This window comes from Festucalex cinctus, chromosome 10 (genome assembly GCF_051991245.1).
Source record: "Festucalex cinctus isolate MCC-2025b chromosome 10, RoL_Fcin_1.0, whole genome shotgun sequence".
Lineage (NCBI taxonomy): Eukaryota > Metazoa > Chordata > Actinopteri > Syngnathiformes > Syngnathidae > Festucalex > Festucalex cinctus.
In genome coordinates this window covers 26,652,362-26,670,589 of record NC_135420.1, presented here as the reverse complement: position 1 = coordinate 26,670,589, position 18,228 = coordinate 26,652,362, and the positions used below count along the sequence as shown (strand labels likewise).

Here is an 18,228-nt window from a genome sequence, read left to right as displayed (position 1 = left end):
GATTTGACGATATAATTGAAAATTGTTATTATTATTATTATCCATCCATCCATATTATTATTATTATTATTATTAGTAGTAGTAGTAGTAGTAGTAGTAGTATTAAGACAAATATTACAAGTATTACTTATTATGTTTTGTGCTGTGATTTAAAAAAAAATATATATATATTTTTTTTTTTTGCGTTTTAAAAGAAAAAAAATGTAATGCATGTGTAGGGTTTAATGTTTGGCATTTTCGAGACAGGTCAGACCTGAAAATGGGCAACCAACAACAAAATGAAATGTTTTTTTGTTTTGTTTTTTACTCCCAGGGTTTTACATATTAGTCAATATGGGGCTGACAAAAAAAAATCTGATTTTTCAAGGTGCTGATAAAACAACCTAAGTCCTGGGGATAATGACGGCGCATTTGATTCTATTTCTTTCTTTATGGAGGCATACAGTCGCGGTGTTGGCGCTTGGCGTGTGTGTGTGGGCGGTGTCTTTGTCATTCCAAGTGCTCATGAAAACACAATTGAGCAGCTGTTATTCAAAGCGGTGCCGCTCTTCATCCTCATCATTCTGCTTGCGAGCGTCATTTTCTTGAACGCTGCACGCAGAGGACGAGGAGGCTCCTCAAATTGACCTCCTGCGATTGTTGTGACTTGCATCAACGTCGCACACGATGACGCTCTGGGTGGGGCAAAGCTAAAATGTGGGCGTTCCATGTCAGATCTGGTCAATTAGATGTTAACTCTTTTACCGCCAAAAACGTTTAATGGCGTATGCTAAAATCCTGATGAACGCCGCCAAAAACGTGAATTGTCGTTAACTTTTTTTTTTCTTTTTTTTTTTTTCTTTTTTTTTTTATCTCTCAATGGGCAGTGCAACGTTTTGTGCGGCGCTAGTTTGTGAAATCCTAAAAGACCCTCTTTCTATGGCCAGCAGATGGCAGCATCGTATCACCTTTCAATGACCTCTTGCGTATCAGATTACATGAAAACATTGCGGATCTTGTTGCAGAACATTTTCAAGGATGACGTGAACAATCAAAGCATTTGTCACATTAAATTCAAAGAGCATCACGGAACAAAAAATATTTGTGCCAAAGTCACTGCTGTGCAAAAAAATTGTATTTTCACCAAAAAAGCTTCCCCATTTTCACTTGATGTCACTCAAATGACCTATTAATGGCGATTACAAAAGAACGGAATACGATAGAAACATACTTTTTTTTTTTTTTTTGCTCATGAAATAATGGAATCCAATCTTTCATGTGATATCCGCCATATTTATGTAGTCATAGCATAGAATATTCTATTTACCTTGAAAGATGAGTGGAAATTGCTCAAAATCGGCTGGCACTGTCGGGGTTGGTTTTTTTTTTGGATCACGTTTGGCAGTGAAAGAGTTAATAAGTAGATTTTATGATATTTCGCGTAGCTTCCGTGCCCTCAAAAATCTGTGTTTGTGATTTTCAGCAGTGATTGCTCCATATGGTGCGGACTTTCCCAGTTGGAAAGGAAGCATCTCCGGGGACTTGACAGCTGTTCCAAAACAGAATCACAACAATTCACCAATTGGAGAGGAAGTTCTGCATGCAACCATTAAACAAATGTTTATTGTCGTCGTTTGCGGGGAGCATCATCTCGTCAGAGCGCTGCAATGATAATAAACACATTCGATTCTGTTCTTTTGGACAAATATTGAGTAACAATCTATTTTTTTTTTTTATATGAACTTTTATTAAGGCCTGATTTTGCCAAGAGGTTTTTTTTTTATGCGGGCAGAGGCACGGTGTGAAATTTTAATGATAATTTCAAGGATTCTTGGGAAATTAAGGGATGAAAACACGTTGTAGCAGCCTGAAACGCTCCAGCTTCTGGTGTTCAAAAGTTCTTTGTTGTTCGGCTGCTTTGTGTTGCTCATATAGAACAGGTTGCCAGCTCACTCCTGATCATCGACTCAGAAATTAGCTTGGAGGAAAGCTGTGTCCAGTAATTGTTGTTCCCAGAATGAGCACATAGCATTAAAAAAGAGAAGCTGTTTTGCTTTCAGAGAAGTTTTTGGCGGACGGAGGTGAGACAAAAGAGTTACAGTTACTTAAAAGAATGCCTTTTGATTCATGTGCAGTATCCTTAAAAAAAAAAAAAAACATGGTGCAAGTGTGTACTAGTTAGCCCCAAGGACAACATGAGCAGCCCACAGCTCTGTTCTAAAAATAGCTTGTTAACTCATTGACTCCCAGCAATTTTCACTGAAGCAAACCCCTTTCATTTTGACGGATTTTTCAAGGCCCGCAGAATATTGTTTTAGATTGCTATAAAAAAACATGGAACCTACCAAAAGAAAGATTAGTTTCATCTTTCATCAGGAAAAAAAAAGGACATTTCTGTCTGTTTCTATATTCTAATTAGCATTAGAATATAGCTAAGTTTCATCATTATTCACAAATCTTTTTAAAAGAGTGTGGAAAAGAGCTTTTTGCAACATGGCCCTGATTTGATCTCTTATGCTCTGCTGCCACCCACTGGCCGTTTTTGTAATAACTACCATTGCGTCAATCATTCTCTTCAGTTCAGAAGCTGCATCAAAGCCTTTTTTATGCTCTAGCATAAAAATAAAATAAAAAAAAACATATAAATATGTCTTTAAGAGTATGGTAATATTTAAAATAGAACGTATTTGTACGTTTTTGGGAGCTATATGTCTCAATCCCTCTTTTTTTTTTTTTTTTTTTGCTCAAGGTTATCATACCATCAGAATTCAATATCGGTCCACACCTAATCTGGACCATTTAATTTTTTTAACGTTACTATCTGTTCTAAGTACAGCATATTTTTGCCACCTCTGCCTTTATATCAGCATACATACGTCCACCATGAACGCCTCATGTTGGCCTTTGTGTCACACGCGCTTGAATGACGGCGTCCCCTCCGCAGAAGATATGACACTCGTATATTTCAGCGCAGGAGACCCGGAAGGCTCGTGATAAATACGCCATGCACTCGCACGCTCCTCTCATCTCACAAAACACACATCATCACTCACGCTCGTCTCACGCTATCTCAAATCGGTATCAGGTGGACGCCGTCGAGCGTCCGTTGAGCGGCGGCGGCGCGACGCAGTCACGGACGCTGTCGCCATCACGGTGATGGATGGTCGCCACAGAGCAGCCGATGGCGCAAGCCTTCCGTGCTCCGACCCACGCGAGGCTTGAAACCCAATGCCGGGCTGCCGGGCGTGAGGCGGAATTAAAAACGAGTGACCTCGTTGTCTGGCAGTGACCGTAAAACGAGAGCACGCGCAACACTGGAGAGGACGCTGGAAAAAGTGGAAACGTGTTCCAACGTGTTCACCTGAGAGGGCAGCTAACCTGCTGAGTGACCAAAAGTTGGCAAAAGTAGTCACATTTGGGTCAAAAAGGAACAAACCTTCAGCCAAATTCACACTGGGAGCGATAGGAGGTACATTTTAAATGTTCCATGCAGTCAGCGGAGATACATATAGCAGCGATAACCAAATAGGATGTTGGCTTTTAGGCTAATTAAAAGAGGAGGCATGATCCAGCTGCACGTTAATTCCAGCAGCTGCCGTTGGCCTGCACACGCACGCTAATGCGGCCCATCGGACCACGTAAAGTTTCTGGTGTTGCGTGTTTACATGCTGCGCATGTAATGGGACACCTCACTTTTTTTTTTTTCCCCTACACGCTCGGCTGGACTGATGCCGCGTTAGTCACCCTATTTGGGATTCTATCCGAGAACAAGCCACAGGAGAGACGCATCAAAAGCTGCCGAGTCTAACTTCATTTGATCCGTCGGCCGCCGCCGACTCGCCGGCCTTGCCTTGACGCGTCTTTGAAGAAATGTGATCTGAAAAAGGACCTGGGACTAATGACTCATGGGCTGCTGACTGTTTGGCTTCAAAGGAAGCAAGCGGTAAATCGTAAATGTTGCTGATTCCTCGGGTATAAAAGGCAGACAGCACACGAGTTGCAGAGGACGAGTCGAGATTAGTCAGAAAACATTTTTGTGATCAACAAAGACTGTGTCAAAGGACCGCCGATGACAAGGGACCAACAACTGAAAACGATAAATTATCATCGAAGACAAGGACAGGGAATCCACAACAATAAAGATAAAGGGGAGTAGTAAATGGTAAATGTTGCGGATCCTTTGTGAATGATCAATGACGGCAACAAAGTTTTGATGACGAAGGGTTGACACCCACGAAAGACCGCCAAAGAACTCAATTGACAACCGCAAAAACGATAAAAGAGATCAACGTTGACAACCACAAAGGATCGAAGATGATGAAGCCAATGACGAGAAACGACGATGCCAACGCATGAGAGGCAACAACAGACGACTGACGAAGGATCGACAAACATAACAAAGACACTGAGAGAAAACAAAAGTACAGCGAAGGCAGTACACGGTAAATGTTGCTGATCCTTCGCGCATATCCAGAGCGGAGGGTCGACAATCGTGAAGGATCGGCAAAGAACTCGAAGAATTGACCTCCACAAAGGATCGAACGATCGATGACGAGAAACGACGATGCTGATCCTTAAGAGAGCGGCAACGACAGATGACTGACGAAGGATCGACAAAGACAGTGAGAGAAAACGAAAGTATAGAGAGGACAGTAAACGGTAAATGTTGCTGATCTTTCTTGGATCCAGAGTGGAGGGCCAACAACTTGCAGACAACGAACGACTAACAAAAAATGATCAACGATAGCCACTAAGTTTTGATGACGAAGGGTCGACAATCACGAAGGATCGCCAAAGAACTACAAGAACTGACAACCACAAAGGATCGAACGATCTATGACGAGAAACGACGATGCCGATGCGTAAGAGAGGCAACAACAGATGACTGACGAAGGATCGACAAAGGCAACAAAGGCACTGAGCGAAAACGACGATCGACAAAGAAAAAGAAAACAAAGGTATAGAGAAAGCAGTAAATAAATAAATGTTGGCGATCCCTCTGGTATAAAAGGCAGAGGACCTACGACTCGCAGGAGATCTGGAACAGGTCACCAATAACCTTTTTTGGCCTAATCTCGAAGCACTTGTGTGTGATGGCGTTACAGGACCTGTGTAAATCCCGGGACTACACGCGACCCATGACCCCATTCGACTTTTACATCCCGGTTGCGGAGTGTCTTAAAGAGAATCCCCTACAACCGAGCACGGTGAAGAACCCCCCGCCCTTCGCCATGTCCCACGGCACCACCACCCTGGCGTTCACCTTCCGGGGCGGCGTGCTAGCGGCGGGGGATACCCGCTCCAGCTGCAACGGCCTGGTTGCCAGCCCCGACGCCGAGAAGGTGGAGCCCATCCACAGCCACCTGGTGGGCACCAGCTCGGGCACGTCGGCCGACTGCGCCCTCTGGAAGCGCATCCTGGCTCGGGAGCTGCGGCTCTACCAACTGCGGCACGGCCGCCGGGTGTCCACCGGCGGGGCCGCCAAGCTGCTGTGGCACATGCTGCTGCCGTTCAAGGGCACCGAGCTGTGCGTGGCCACCACCCTGTGCGGCTGGGACCACGGCGGTCCCGGCGTCTTCTACGTGTGCAGCGACGGCACCCGCCTCCAGGGGAGACTTTTCTCCGTGGGCTCGGGATCGCCGTACGCCTACGGCGTGTTGGATCAGGCGGTGAAATGGGGGATGACGGCGGAGGAGGCCACGCAGGTGGCGAGGGAGGCGGTGTACAGAGCTGCCCACAGGGACGCCTACTCGGGCAACTGCGTGGACATCTATCACGTCACCTCCGAGGGGTGGACTCGCAGGGAGCGCGAGGACTTGAAAGACGAGTATTACAGAGAGAACAAGACTGCTGAGTAGTAGTAGTGTGCGATACGGCAAATGTTTTGGCCGAACCGCAGCAGTGCAAAAAAGAACCAAACTGAAACTAAACTACTGTACTAGGTCAATATCAATACTGGCTTGGCATCGATGATATCGATATTTGGATCGATCCACCCACCACGACCGCTAATGTCGAGCTTTGTGAATTCTGAAAATGCATCCTGGATGAGTGTTTCGAACAGGGCTGTCCAAACTTTTTCATTTGAGGGCCACATACAGAAAATATCGGAAGGACGCAAGGGCCACGTAATGTTATGAAGAGAAATTGTGTTAAGTCCGAAAAATTGTACAAATTTGTGCTATTGCATATTTAGAAAAATGCTACAGTATATAAACCAATTTATTTGTAATATGGTAGTAGGGTTGTTATAGTTTTGGAATTTTTCATTTTAGTTTTTATTTCGTTTTGAGTTTTGTTTTTTAAAATTGAGTTTTAATTAGTTTTCAGGGCGGTTCTGTTAGTTTTTTTTTTAAATTTGTTTTAGTTCTTTAATAAATGCTTAGTTTTAGTTTAGTTAGTTTCAGTATTAGTTTTAATTTTTTTTTTAATGTGTATTGTGCACAATATTAAAAAAACAAAAAACAAAAAAAAAAAAAAACACCATGGGCCACCATTATTCCGGTTTATATTAAATCTACTAAAAATCACATTTAAAATCATCCCCAAAGGCTCATGCATTAAATTAAATTAATTAAATTATTTTAGTTAGTTTTGTAAACATAAAATGTAGTTTCAGTTAGTTTTCTTTTTTTAAAAAGCATCTTCGTTTTTATTTTATTTAGTTAACGAAATTGTTTTTTGAATTTTAGTTGTAGTTTTTTCGTTAGTTTTAGTCAACTAAAATAACCTTTAATTGCACCTGTGTTTTTCTTACTTTGACCATCAACATTTTTGTTTTTATTTTATTTGAACTGTGTCAAATGCTATTTTTAGCATATGTCGCGAGCCGCTGAAAAATGGACAGAGGGCCGCAAATGGCCCCCCGGGCCGTAATTTGGACACCACTTGGTTTAGAACTTCTGCTAAACAGTTGTGAGGTTAGGGTTTCAAATCCTGTGTGCAATTAAACCGTTCCAGCTTCCCCTAATGAACAAAAGTAAAATCTGAAAGCATAATAAAAGCGAATGTAAAGGAATCAGCTGGTTTTATGTGGCGCAATTAAACCAAACGTCGCAGACACAAACATCAGCAGAGTCGTGAATTTTGTGCATTTAAAGGTTGACGTGGCCCAGCGAGTGACTTAAGGAGCTCTTACTCGAATACTCGGGCGCCGTTGGGCCATTTTTCACGCGCTAATGTCGACTCCATGTTCCTTGTGAGTGTATTCATTTTGTAGTTGGAGTTGTTTGGCTGCTTGTCCTGTTCAATAAACTGCTACAAGTGCATCGTGAGTGTGGCTCTACTTTTTTTTTTTTTTTCCCTCACTTCACTTGAGTAGCGTCATATTACAAATTACTTGCAAGTCCCTTTAAAAAAAAAAAAAAAAAAAAAAAAAAAATGTTTTTTGTTTTTTTTTAACTCTTTGACTGCCAAATGTTATCAAAAAAAAAAAAAAAAAAAAAACAACGGTGCCAGCCGATTTGGAGCATTTTCACTCATGTTTCAAAGCAAACAGAATATTGTGCGGTATGATGACATAAATATGGTGGATACCATATGAAAGATTGGATTCCATTCTTTCATGAGGAAAAAAAAAAAGTATGTTTCTACCTTATTCCGTTTTTAGTAATCACCATTTGAAGTCAGGTCATTTGAGTGACATAAGCGAAAATACAAAAATATTAAGAGAAAAACGAGCTTTTTGTGAAAAGATGCTAGCGGCGGGGGATACCCGCTCCAGCTGCAACGGCCTGGTTGCCAGCCCCGACGCCGAGAAGGTGGAGCCCATCCACAGCCACCTGGTGGGCACCAGCTCGGGCACGTCGGCCGACTGCGCCCTCTGGAAGCGCATCCTGGCTCGGGAGCTGCGGCTCTACCAACTGCGGCACGGCCGCCGGGTGTCCACCGGCGGGGCCGCCAAGCTGCTGTGGCACATGCTGCTGCCGTTCAAGGGCACCGAGCTGTGCGTGGCCACCACCCTGTGCGGCTGGGACCACGGCGGTCCCGGCGTCTTCTACGTGTGCAGCGACGGCACCCGCCTCCAGGGGAGACTTTTCTCCGTGGGCTCGGGATCGCCGTACGCCTACGGCGTGTTGGATCAGGCGGTGAAATGGGGGATGACGGCGGAGGAGGCCACGCAGGTGGCGAGGGAGGCGGTGTACAGAGCTGCCCACAGGGACGCCTACTCGGGCAACTGCGTGGACATCTATCACGTCACCTCCGAGGGGTGGACTCGCAGGGAGCGCGAGGACTTGAAAGACGAGTATTACAGAGAGAACAAGACTGCTGAGTAGTAGTAGTGTGCGATACGGCAAATGTTTTGGCCGAACCGCAGCAGTGCAAAAAAGAACCAAACTGAAACTAAACTACTGTACTAGGTCAATATCAATACTGGCTTGGCATCGATGATATCGATATTTGGATCGATCCACCCACCACGACCGCTAATGTCGAGCTTTGTGAATTCTGAAAATGCATCCTGGATGAGTGTTTCGAACAGGGCTGTCCAAACTTTTTCATTTGAGGGCCACATACAGAAAATATCGGAAGGACGCAAGGGCCACGTAATGTTATGAAGAGAAATTGTGTTAAGTCCGAAAAATTGTACAAATTTGTGCTATTGCATATTTAGAAAAATGCTACAGTATATAAACCAATTTATTTGTAATATGGTAGTAGGGTTGTTATAGTTTTGGAATTTTTCATTTTAGTTTTTATTTCGTTTTGAGTTTTGTTTTTTAAAATTGAGTTTTAATTAGTTTTCAGGGCGGTTCTGTTAGTTTTTTTTTTAAATTTGTTTTAGTTCTTTAATAAATGCTTAGTTTTAGTTTAGTTAGTTTCAGTATTAGTTTTAATTTTTTTTTTAATGTGTATTGTGCACAATATTAAAAAAACAAAAAACAAAAAAAAAAAAAAACACCATGGGCCACCATTATTCCGGTTTATATTAAATCTACTAAAAATCACATTTAAAATCATCCCCAAAGGCTCATGCATTAAATTAAATTAATTAAATTATTTTAGTTAGTTTTGTAAACATAAAATGTAGTTTCAGTTAGTTTTCTTTTTTTAAAAAGCATCTTCGTTTTTATTTTATTTAGTTAACGAAATTGTTTTTTGAATTTTAGTTGTAGTTTTTTCGTTAGTTTTAGTCAACTAAAATAACCTTTAATTGCACCTGTGTTTTTCTTACTTTGACCATCAACATTTTTGTTTTTATTTTATTTGAACTGTGTCAAATGCTATTTTTAGCATATGTCGCGAGCCGCTGAAAAATGGACAGAGGGCCGCAAATGGCCCCCCGGGCCGTAATTTGGACACCACTTGGTTTAGAACTTCTGCTAAACAGTTGTGAGGTTAGGGTTTCAAATCCTGTGTGCAATTAAACCGTTCCAGCTTCCCCTAATGAACAAAAGTAAAATCTGAAAGCATAATAAAAGCGAATGTAAAGGAATCAGCTGGTTTTATGTGGCGCAATTAAACCAAACGTCGCAGACACAAACATCAGCAGAGTCGTGAATTTTGTGCATTTAAAGGTTGACGTGGCCCAGCGAGTGACTTAAGGAGCTCTTACTCGAATACTCGGGCGCCGTTGGGCCATTTTTCACGCGCTAATGTCGACTCCATGTTCCTTGTGAGTGTATTCATTTTGTAGTTGGAGTTGTTTGGCTGCTTGTCCTGTTCAATAAACTGCTACAAGTGCATCGTGAGTGTGGCTCTACTTTTTTTTTTTTTTTCCCTCACTTCACTTGAGTAGCGTCATATTACAAATTACTTGCAAGTCCCTTTAAAAAAAAAAAAAAAAAAAAAAAAAAAATGTTTTTTGTTTTTTTTTAACTCTTTGACTGCCAAATGTTATCAAAAAAAAAAAAAACAACGGTGCCAGCCGATTTGGAGCATTTTCACTCATGTTTCAAAGCAAACAGAATATTGTGCGGTATGATGACATAAATATGGTGGATACCATATGAAAGATTGGATTCCATTCTTTCATGAGGAAAAAAAAAAAGTATGTTTCTACCTTATTCCGTTTTTAGTAATCACCATTTGAAGTCAGGTCATTTGAGTGACATAAGCGAAAATACAAAAATATTAAGAGAAAAACGAGCTTTTTGTGAAAAGATACATTTTTTTGCACAACAGTGACTTTGATGGTAATATTTCTTGTTTAGTGACAAGGCAGCGCTGCAGAAGACGTTGCGCTGCCCATTGAGAGAGAAAGAGAAAAAAAAAACTTAATAAACGTAAATTAACATTTTTTGGCAACATTCATTAGTATTTTAGAATACGTCATTAAACGTTTTTGGCAGTCAAAGAGTTAAAGGTGTTGAATCAGTTCTTGTACTTTTCCATCCGTATCTGTACTGAGTGTCCGTACCTCAGATTAGTTCTTCCAATGTCCTCAAAGGACCTTGCAGGTCTCGGTGTAGACAAAAAAAAAATAAAAAATGTCTCCGCGCGTTGTGAAGCGGCGGGAACGTGCAATGGCATCTTTTCAGCAAATAGTAAATTAATGAAGAGCACAGGCAGTTGCCTCCGGGCTTGTTTGTCATCTGATTTGGCCGCGCATAATATCGTAAACAGCTCCCGCCATGTTTGCACAGACGATAAAGTGTACTTAAACAGCACACCGCACTTGCCCTGGCATTTTGATGCGGACGTTTATTTTATTTTATTTATTTTTTTAATTGTTCCAAGCTACGACGTGACGGATCATCAACAAATTCACAACGGACCATTTAATTAAAACCATGACGTCACATGTACCTCCAGATGGCACCATTAGTAAACAAAAGCCATCTATGCAAGCGATGTGTTTGGCAGCCATTTTAATTTTAGGCGTAGTCTTTTTGACGATGCTTAGTTAAATTTTTTAATATGTGGTGGTTCTAGTCTAGTTACAGTCACATAGGTTTAATAATAATAATAATTTATTATTATCACTAGGGGTATCAAAATGAATGGTAATTTTGAGTTAATTTAAAATTCCATTAACACCACAATTTTTTATTTTTTATTTTTTTAATGAGTGCGACTTTACTGGGGGAATTGCAGTCACAATGCAGCAGACACGTCCACGTCAAAATTTAGCAGTAATAAATTTGATAATAAAGAATAATGCATATGTGTGGAGATTGGAGTCAAGTTGTGTTTTACAATTTTAAAAATGTGCAGAAATTCACAAGTTACTTCATGTTAAGCATTAGATAGCTCTTCATATGAAAAGTAAAATGCACTGAATTGTTACTGTCTTACAAATAAATTATGCCATCTAGTGGCAGAAAATTGACCTCAACACAAATCAATATCACACTCGTTTTATTTTATTTTATTTTTTACAGTATAGTACATCTTTTTAATTTTAACTCAATTGAATAAATTATTAGGAAATTACTTTACCAATGACTAAAATATGCAGCATTTATTTTTGATCACTTTTATGTTAACAAGAGAATGACAACTTAGGAAACAAAAGTTATTGTATATTTCATTGTGCATTTAGAACAGATATAAAGTTTGCGATTAATCACGAGTTAACTCATTTTCTCCCAAAAAAACGTATAAATACGTTCTATTTTAAATGTTTTAAGTGTCCCAAAGACGTATTTATATTTTAGTTTTTTATGCTGGAGCATACAGAAGGCTTTGATGCAACATCTCGACTGCAGAGAACGGGTGGAAAAAAAAAATGGTAGTAATTACAAAAAAAACGGCCAGCAGGTGGCAGCAGAGTATAAGAGAATTATTACCCACATATTCCAATAGATTCACTTTATTTTGCTTATTTGAGGGTGAAAAAAAAAAAGCTCTACATCTTTAAGGGTGTATTTGGCAGTGTCATTGTTTCCAATTCAAGTCAGCGGTATTCAATTTCTTTTTTTTGCCACCTCGGTGCCTTTTAGTTTAGAAACATTATGAAATGTTCTCGAGTGCAACTATATCTCTTCCGCCGTTGCCATTTACCCGTGCGACCGTCTTGATTGATTTCCATAGGGCGGCAATAAACGATAATGAGACAAAAATTGATTTGCGGCCCGACGCCACGGGGATTCCTCCCCAACTTCCTCGTGCCGCTTAATGAATACGCCAGATTGTGCTGAAGTGGCCCGTTTGCTGCGTTTGCTCGTAAATTAAGTCATCACGCCAGCCGCGAAGGGGGAAAAAAAAAGAGAGAGACGGCGCTCGGACGTGTGTTTTTGAGTGCGAAGATAGCGGACGGCCCCGAAGGCTGCGAGTATGGATTACGCGGAGACGTCAAAACGGCGACGCGATAATTAAGTGCTCACTTTTCTTCTTCTTCTTCTTCTTCTCTTTTTCTCCTGCCCGTAGCTAGCGCGTGCGCATCATTCCAAATAAATCCCAGGCGGAGTTGCGAGACCACGCTCGGCGCATTCTGAGCCTCCTCTTAACGAGACGAGTGTGATTGAATGGAGAGAGACTCATCCATAATAAACCTGAGTTGGAAAGTTCATTAATAGCCCAATCGATGACTGGGCGATGAACAAAAACACGTTCGCCTTGCCGATATTCTGCAATGTGGCTGTAATAAACGACGGGATACGCCGAGAGTTGACTTTCTATAGGGTAGAAAGTAGTGATAGACCGATATGGTTTTTTTTCAAGGCCGATACCGATACAGATTATTAGTAGTCAAGGAGGCCGATAACCTATATTTCAAGCCGATATTCTTTGCAGTAAAATAGAAAAAAAAAGAAAAATCCTTTTCAACTATATTAACAGATTTGTTTAAAAAATTATAGCGAAATTTGAAGTGAGCTTCCAGGGTTACTATTAATAATAAAAATTATTGATAATAATAAAAGAATAATAAATCATATTATTTTTTATTATGTATTTTTTATTTTAATTTATTAATTATAAAATAAAAATGAAAAAGCTCAGTGAGATTACCAGCTTTATCGGCCTTCAGATTCGAAAAATGGCCGATGCCGATATTTGTGAAAATGCCAGATATCGGCACCGATAATCGGCCTGGCCGATAATCGGTCTATCCCTAGTAGAAAGTGGAACGATTGTATATATTATACTCTTTATTAGGGATGTAACGATATCCAAAAGTCACGATACGATATTATCATGATGTGAAGCTCACGATACGATAATTAGCACGATATTGTGGGGAGGTGCACGATATTAAAAAAAAAAAAAAAAAGGTCACAATATTGTGCTTTTGTACATAACAGCAATGTTATTATTATTATTATTATTATTATTATTATTATTATTAGGGGTGTGAATTGCCTAGTACCTGACGATTCGATCCGTATCACGATTCATAGGTCACCGAAGAATGAACATGAAATTTTCACCCGCGGCCGTGATTGGTTAAAACAAACGTGTAGAATGAGGCATCATCCAATCAGCTCAAATTATTGTACAGAACGTCCCGCCCTTTCTCGACCAAATTACTGTGGAGAGGCTATTGCCAGGTTAAACAATAATGATAAATAATAGGGGTGTGCCAAAAAAAAAAGCGATTCATAAAAGAATCGAGATTCTCATTTATTAATTGAATCGAATCGATATTAACTCATTCACTGCCAGCCCAGTTAAAAATTGATCTTTGACGTGAATAGTCGTCAATGGCACTGAATGAGTTAATATCCAAAAATTGATTTTATTTCAATTAGAAATTAAGAAGGAGGTGCTGTTTACAATACAAAATTAATAAATGTTTAAACAAAAAAAAGGCACTTAAAAAGGGATACTTCACTTATTTAGCCCATTATATCAATAAAAAGTTCATATTTTGTCCGTAGTTAATTTGAAACTTGAATTACTTTTCACGTACAATTAGTACCTTTTAAAAAGACATTTTGCAACTTGCTGTCGACTGAAAATGACATCACAAGGGCTCAGGGTAACCAATCACAGCTCAGCTGTTTTCTAGGTTTGGTCATGTGACATTCACAAGCTGAACTGCGATTGGTTACCTGAGCCCTTGTGATGTCATTTTCAGTCGACAGCAAGTTGCTAATTGGACATGAAAAATAATAAAATATTGTTAAAAATATTGTTTGACTGCCAAAAATGGCTAAATAAGTAAAGTATCCCTTTTATTTGTCATTTTGTCTTGCAAAGCAGACTGGAGTAGATCATGGCAATATCTGTAAGTTGAAGCAGAAATTATTTGGCAATCAAATCATTTTGAATCGAAAATCGATTCTGAATCGAATCGTAGACCCAAAAATCGGAATCGAATCGTGACACAGTCAAAGATTCCCAGCCCTAATAAATTAACATAAAAGCTTTGGTCAAATCACGTGACGGGATTTCTTACTAAACCCACTTGAGAACGATTCCATGCAAAGACGTTTTGTAAGACGCTTTTGTTTCCGCAAAGAAATCATATTAAATTTCCCCGGCCACGGCATCTCCCGACCTTTCGGTTGGGATTAACGTCCCGTAATCCGGACGGATTAGTTGCGAGTCAAGACTCCTCGTCTTAAAAAAAAACACACAAAAAAACAGAGCCGAGACGTCAAGCGCCATGTTAGACTTTTCCCTTACTATGGTGTTTTTTGTTTTGTTTTTTTTTCACCCCCGGTTTGTCTCCATGGGGATTTCCGCTTTGAGAGCAGCTCGTGGTCCTCGAGAGAGGTTCCCTCTCTTCTGAACTGCAACGCATTCCAAGTGGAATGCGTACGAGAGCCTCTTTCCACGCACAAGCTCCTTGATGGAGGTAATAAGCTTCGCCAGCGAGCCGAGCGCGGCGGCACATAAATTGTCTGGGAAACGTTCACTTCATTAAAACTATTCCTCCAGCCGGGAAATAAAAATCCCATCAAAGAAGCGTGAAGCCGGGGAGAGGAATTACACTCGTGTGTAGTGGGAGAAAAAAAAACCAAAACGCTCACGGTGAAATTCCACCGTTGTTCCACGCGTCCTTGACTAACGACTCCCTCTCGGCCAGACCACTTTGCCAGGCCCAAACATTAGGTACAGCCGCACCATCTCATGAAATCTGCGAGCGGCGCCCCCGCTTTTTCCGTGGCACAAGTCCAAAACCATCATCAAACTTTGACGCCACGCTGCGGCCACGTCAGACAGTTGCCGTCAAAAGAGCTCGTCCAATTTTTTTGCGACTCCCATCTGACTTCGATACGAGCTCATTTGGGGCAAATCCCTCGTCGCGATTTGTCCGAGCCCTAAAATGTCCCAAAATGGACGCATTTCTGTTCAATTTCCAGCATGGGTCCTTTTGAAACTTTTTTTTTTTTTTTGTGCAAACATGTCCACCAAATTTTGTAACGGCTGTGAAACTGGGGTCACAGCTATTTATTATTATTATTATTATTATTATTATTATACTGTATATTTATTACTGTTTGGTTTGGAGCGGCCATTAAATTTTTTTAATGTTTAAAAAAAAAATTAATGGCTGCTCCAAACCAAACAGCCAACTTACTGTTCAATTTACATTCGAGATAGACCATTATATATATATATATATATATATATATATATATATATATATATATATATATATATATATATATATATATATATATATATATATATATATATATATATTTCAATCAGAGCCGTTACCGATCAGCTGCTGGACAGATAAATGTCTTACAGATGTGAAAGTGAGTCTTCTTCGCCTGAAGACTTCCGTACATTTCCCCGCCAATCTTATGAGGTGCTCCCCCTAGTGTCCCGCCAAATATTTGCTCAATCAGCCATGAACAATACAGCCGTTATTAGTAGTGGCTGTATATCCGCTACAAATATCTCGATACTTGCGTCGGCGTAATCGATAATCTTATCGGGATGCAGAGTATCACCATTTATCGATTTCAATTGTCACACTCCGACATGGCGCTGCCGCGTTCTCGTTATGTTGCATCGTCGTTATGTTGTCGTATCACTTTGGCGACTTCCATAATTGCGAAGTGCAACGCTGGATTAATCGGAGGCCGCCCGGGTACAAAATAAACCGGTCAAAAGTGAACTGCTTCAAAAGAGTGTGCGCGCGTGAGGTTTAAATATAAACGAGACCCCCCTTAAATGCTTGGCAAAGTGTCCCTCCTCCAAAATAGCAAGCTTTTAGAGAGCCGCCTCCTTCGCGACTTCAAGACTAATGGAGGGAAAAGACGAGTGAGGGAGGATGAGAGTGATGAACAGAGAGAGAGAGAGAGAGAGAGTGAGGGTGGGTGAAGGGGACAGACCTCACGTCAAGCTCACATGAACCTCGGCGTCCTCCTCCTCGGGATCGCTTTTCGGATGCACGCCGGGTACGGCAAGGCAAGCGTGACTTTCTTTGCTTTCTTTCTTTCTTTCTTTTGCACCATTTTTTCTTTTTTGTTGTTTTTTTTTTTCTTGCACGTGCATGGAGGAGGTGCTCATCATCATCATCATCATCATCCTTGTTGTCATCACAGCATCACCTGCAGCCATTGGTGCCAAATCATCATCATCATCATCAGTATCAGCGGTGTTGGCTTGGTTATAATACGCGGCTCAGCCCGAGCCGAGTGTGTGAATCACATCTTAAGGGGGGGGGGGGGGGTGTTGCACATCAAGTAGGTCACTTTATTTCACGTTGTTGTTATTATTATTATTATTATGATGATGATACTGTCCGGCCTCTTAACGAGACAAGGTCACGCCGCGGGCTGTTTTAGTGCGTCTCCCCGCTAACTTGGGAAGCACTAACAAGCAGGGCCAGATGTGCGTGTGCGTGCGTGCACATTTGTGTGTGTGATACTGATGTTTCATCAATGTGCATTGTCAGTTGTTACATCATGCCAGCAGGAAATTAAAAAAAAAGTCCAGCAAATTCTTGATGACGCAAATGTAAAAACAAAATCATCTTTTTAGGCTTTTATCTAACAGTGGTTAACTTCTTTTTACACTTTTTTTTCCTGTACATGATGTCATATGTTTCCATTTTTGTCATTATATTCTTATTTTATGATGCTAAAACAAACGATGACGGTGAAAATAAACTTTAAATTCCTTTCACTTCCAGGTGGTGAACTGGCCCAAAATGGCCGCTTCAAAAGCAAAACAGACAACTTGCACTTGACAACTTGACGACTTTTTCATGTGTCTTGTTATGATGGACATGCCCACCAAATTTCACGACGATTGGTAAAAGTGGTGTTTGGCGCTTGTTTTTCCTAACTTTCGTGACAAATGGCTGACAAACCAAAATGGCCGACTTGCTATTCAATCTCCAGCATGGTACGTGTCCTGTTAAGATGGACATGTCTACTGAATTCCATGTTGATCCATGAAACTGCTGTCGGGGGATTTTATTTCAAACTTTCTCGAGGGTAATACTGGGTGAGAAATATCAGATTCGAACCAAAATGGTCGACTTCCTGTTCATTTTTTGCCGCGTGTCCTTGAGACTTTTGAATGTGTCCTGTTATGATAGACACTTAAAATCCGACTGTATGCGATATGGCTAATTCAAACCAATATGGTCGACTTCCTTGTTTGCGTGAGTACGTATTAGTTTTTGTTAGCATTTATTCAGACCGCTACGCTAACTAATCATTTGAGGATTCGTTGGTGGTTAATGGGACTGTTTATAAAATGAACAGGCAGGATTGAGGCGGATTCATTCATAATTTAAACCTTACTCGTCATACACGGCATCTAGCGCGCCAAACACTTCCTGATCCCCTGATCAGCTGACTATAGCACTAACCAATCAGAAGCTAGCATACTTTACAAGTGAATGACGGAGAGCAGCAGATTCGACACATCAACTTAGATACTTGTACAAAAGAAATTGGCATTTTAGAAAGTCGGAGTTTCCGACTTTCTAAAATGGCAAATTTGCGAGATTTTTTTTATTTTTTATTTATTTTTTTTGAGGGGGGGTTGGCTGCCAGGATAGTATGGCTGCAATATGATGTAAAGTTACCAAGTTACATTTTTAACATGAACGTCACGCAAATCAAACTTGTGATTGTGATTGGTGAGCTAGGATCCAATCATGAACCACAAGTGGTGACATCATCCAAATTGTGCGTTTTTATTGGTCTCGACCAGGGGTGGGCGTCGAGGGCCAAAGTCCTGCAGGTTTTTGAGGTTTCCCTGCTGATTCCAATCAACAGGATCATTATCAGGCTTATGCAGAGCTGGTCATATATCAGCTGTGTTGGAGAAGGGGAAACACGCAAAACCTGCAGGACTCCGGCCCTCGAGGACCGAGATTGCCCACCCCTGGTCTAGACACACAAATATGTCACGTCCACTGCAATCCATCTATGGGTCCGAAGGGGT

The 18,228-nt window shown here is 40.8% G+C and overlaps 3 protein-coding genes across 7 annotated transcripts in view; all 3 read left to right on the top strand.

Moving 5' to 3' along the window:
- Positions 1-18,228, top strand: part of cdh24a (cadherin 24, type 2a) — a 64,178-nt gene that overhangs the window by 7,909 nt on the left and 38,041 nt on the right. The window contains exon 3 of one of the 4 annotated variants that reach the window (XM_077533552.1): positions 14,565-14,665. The exons of 1 other annotated variant lie outside the window; for it this stretch is intronic. The gene's annotated coding sequence lies outside the window, so the exon portion shown is untranslated. Of the gene's footprint in view, positions 1-14,564; positions 14,666-16,157; positions 16,234-18,228 lie in introns of those variants that run through there. 2 more of the 4 variants (XM_077533551.1, XM_077533554.1) reach the window with 2 other exon arrangements.
- LOC144027228 (proteasome subunit beta type-11-like) lies at positions 3,807-6,626 on the top strand. 2 transcript variants are annotated; one of them, XM_077534598.1, is made up of 2 exons: positions 3,807-4,937; positions 5,085-6,626. In XM_077534598.1, the coding sequence occupies exon 2, from the start codon at positions 5,118-5,120 to the stop codon at positions 5,835-5,837; it is 720 nt and encodes a 239-aa protein (XP_077390724.1). In that variant the 5' UTR covers positions 3,807-4,937; positions 5,085-5,117; the 3' UTR covers positions 5,838-6,626. The 2 variants fall into 2 exon arrangements, with proteins under 2 accessions (XP_077390724.1, XP_077390723.1); XM_077534597.1 differs by having other exon boundaries at positions 3,807-6,626.
- On the top strand, positions 7,674-9,044 carry LOC144027402 (proteasome subunit beta type-11-like). The gene has a single exon (XM_077534887.1). It carries the CDS (start codon positions 7,674-7,676, stop codon positions 8,253-8,255), a length of 582 nt encoding a protein of 193 aa, XP_077391013.1. The 3' UTR covers positions 8,256-9,044.

Coding starts and splice junctions, on each gene's coding strand:
- LOC144027228 (XM_077534597.1), top strand. CDS start 5,073: ATGGCGTTACAGGACCTGTGTAAATCCCGGGACTACACGCGACCCATG.
- LOC144027402 (XM_077534887.1), top strand. CDS start 7,674: ATGCTAGCGGCGGGGGATACCCGCTCCAGCTGCAACGGCCTGGTTGCC.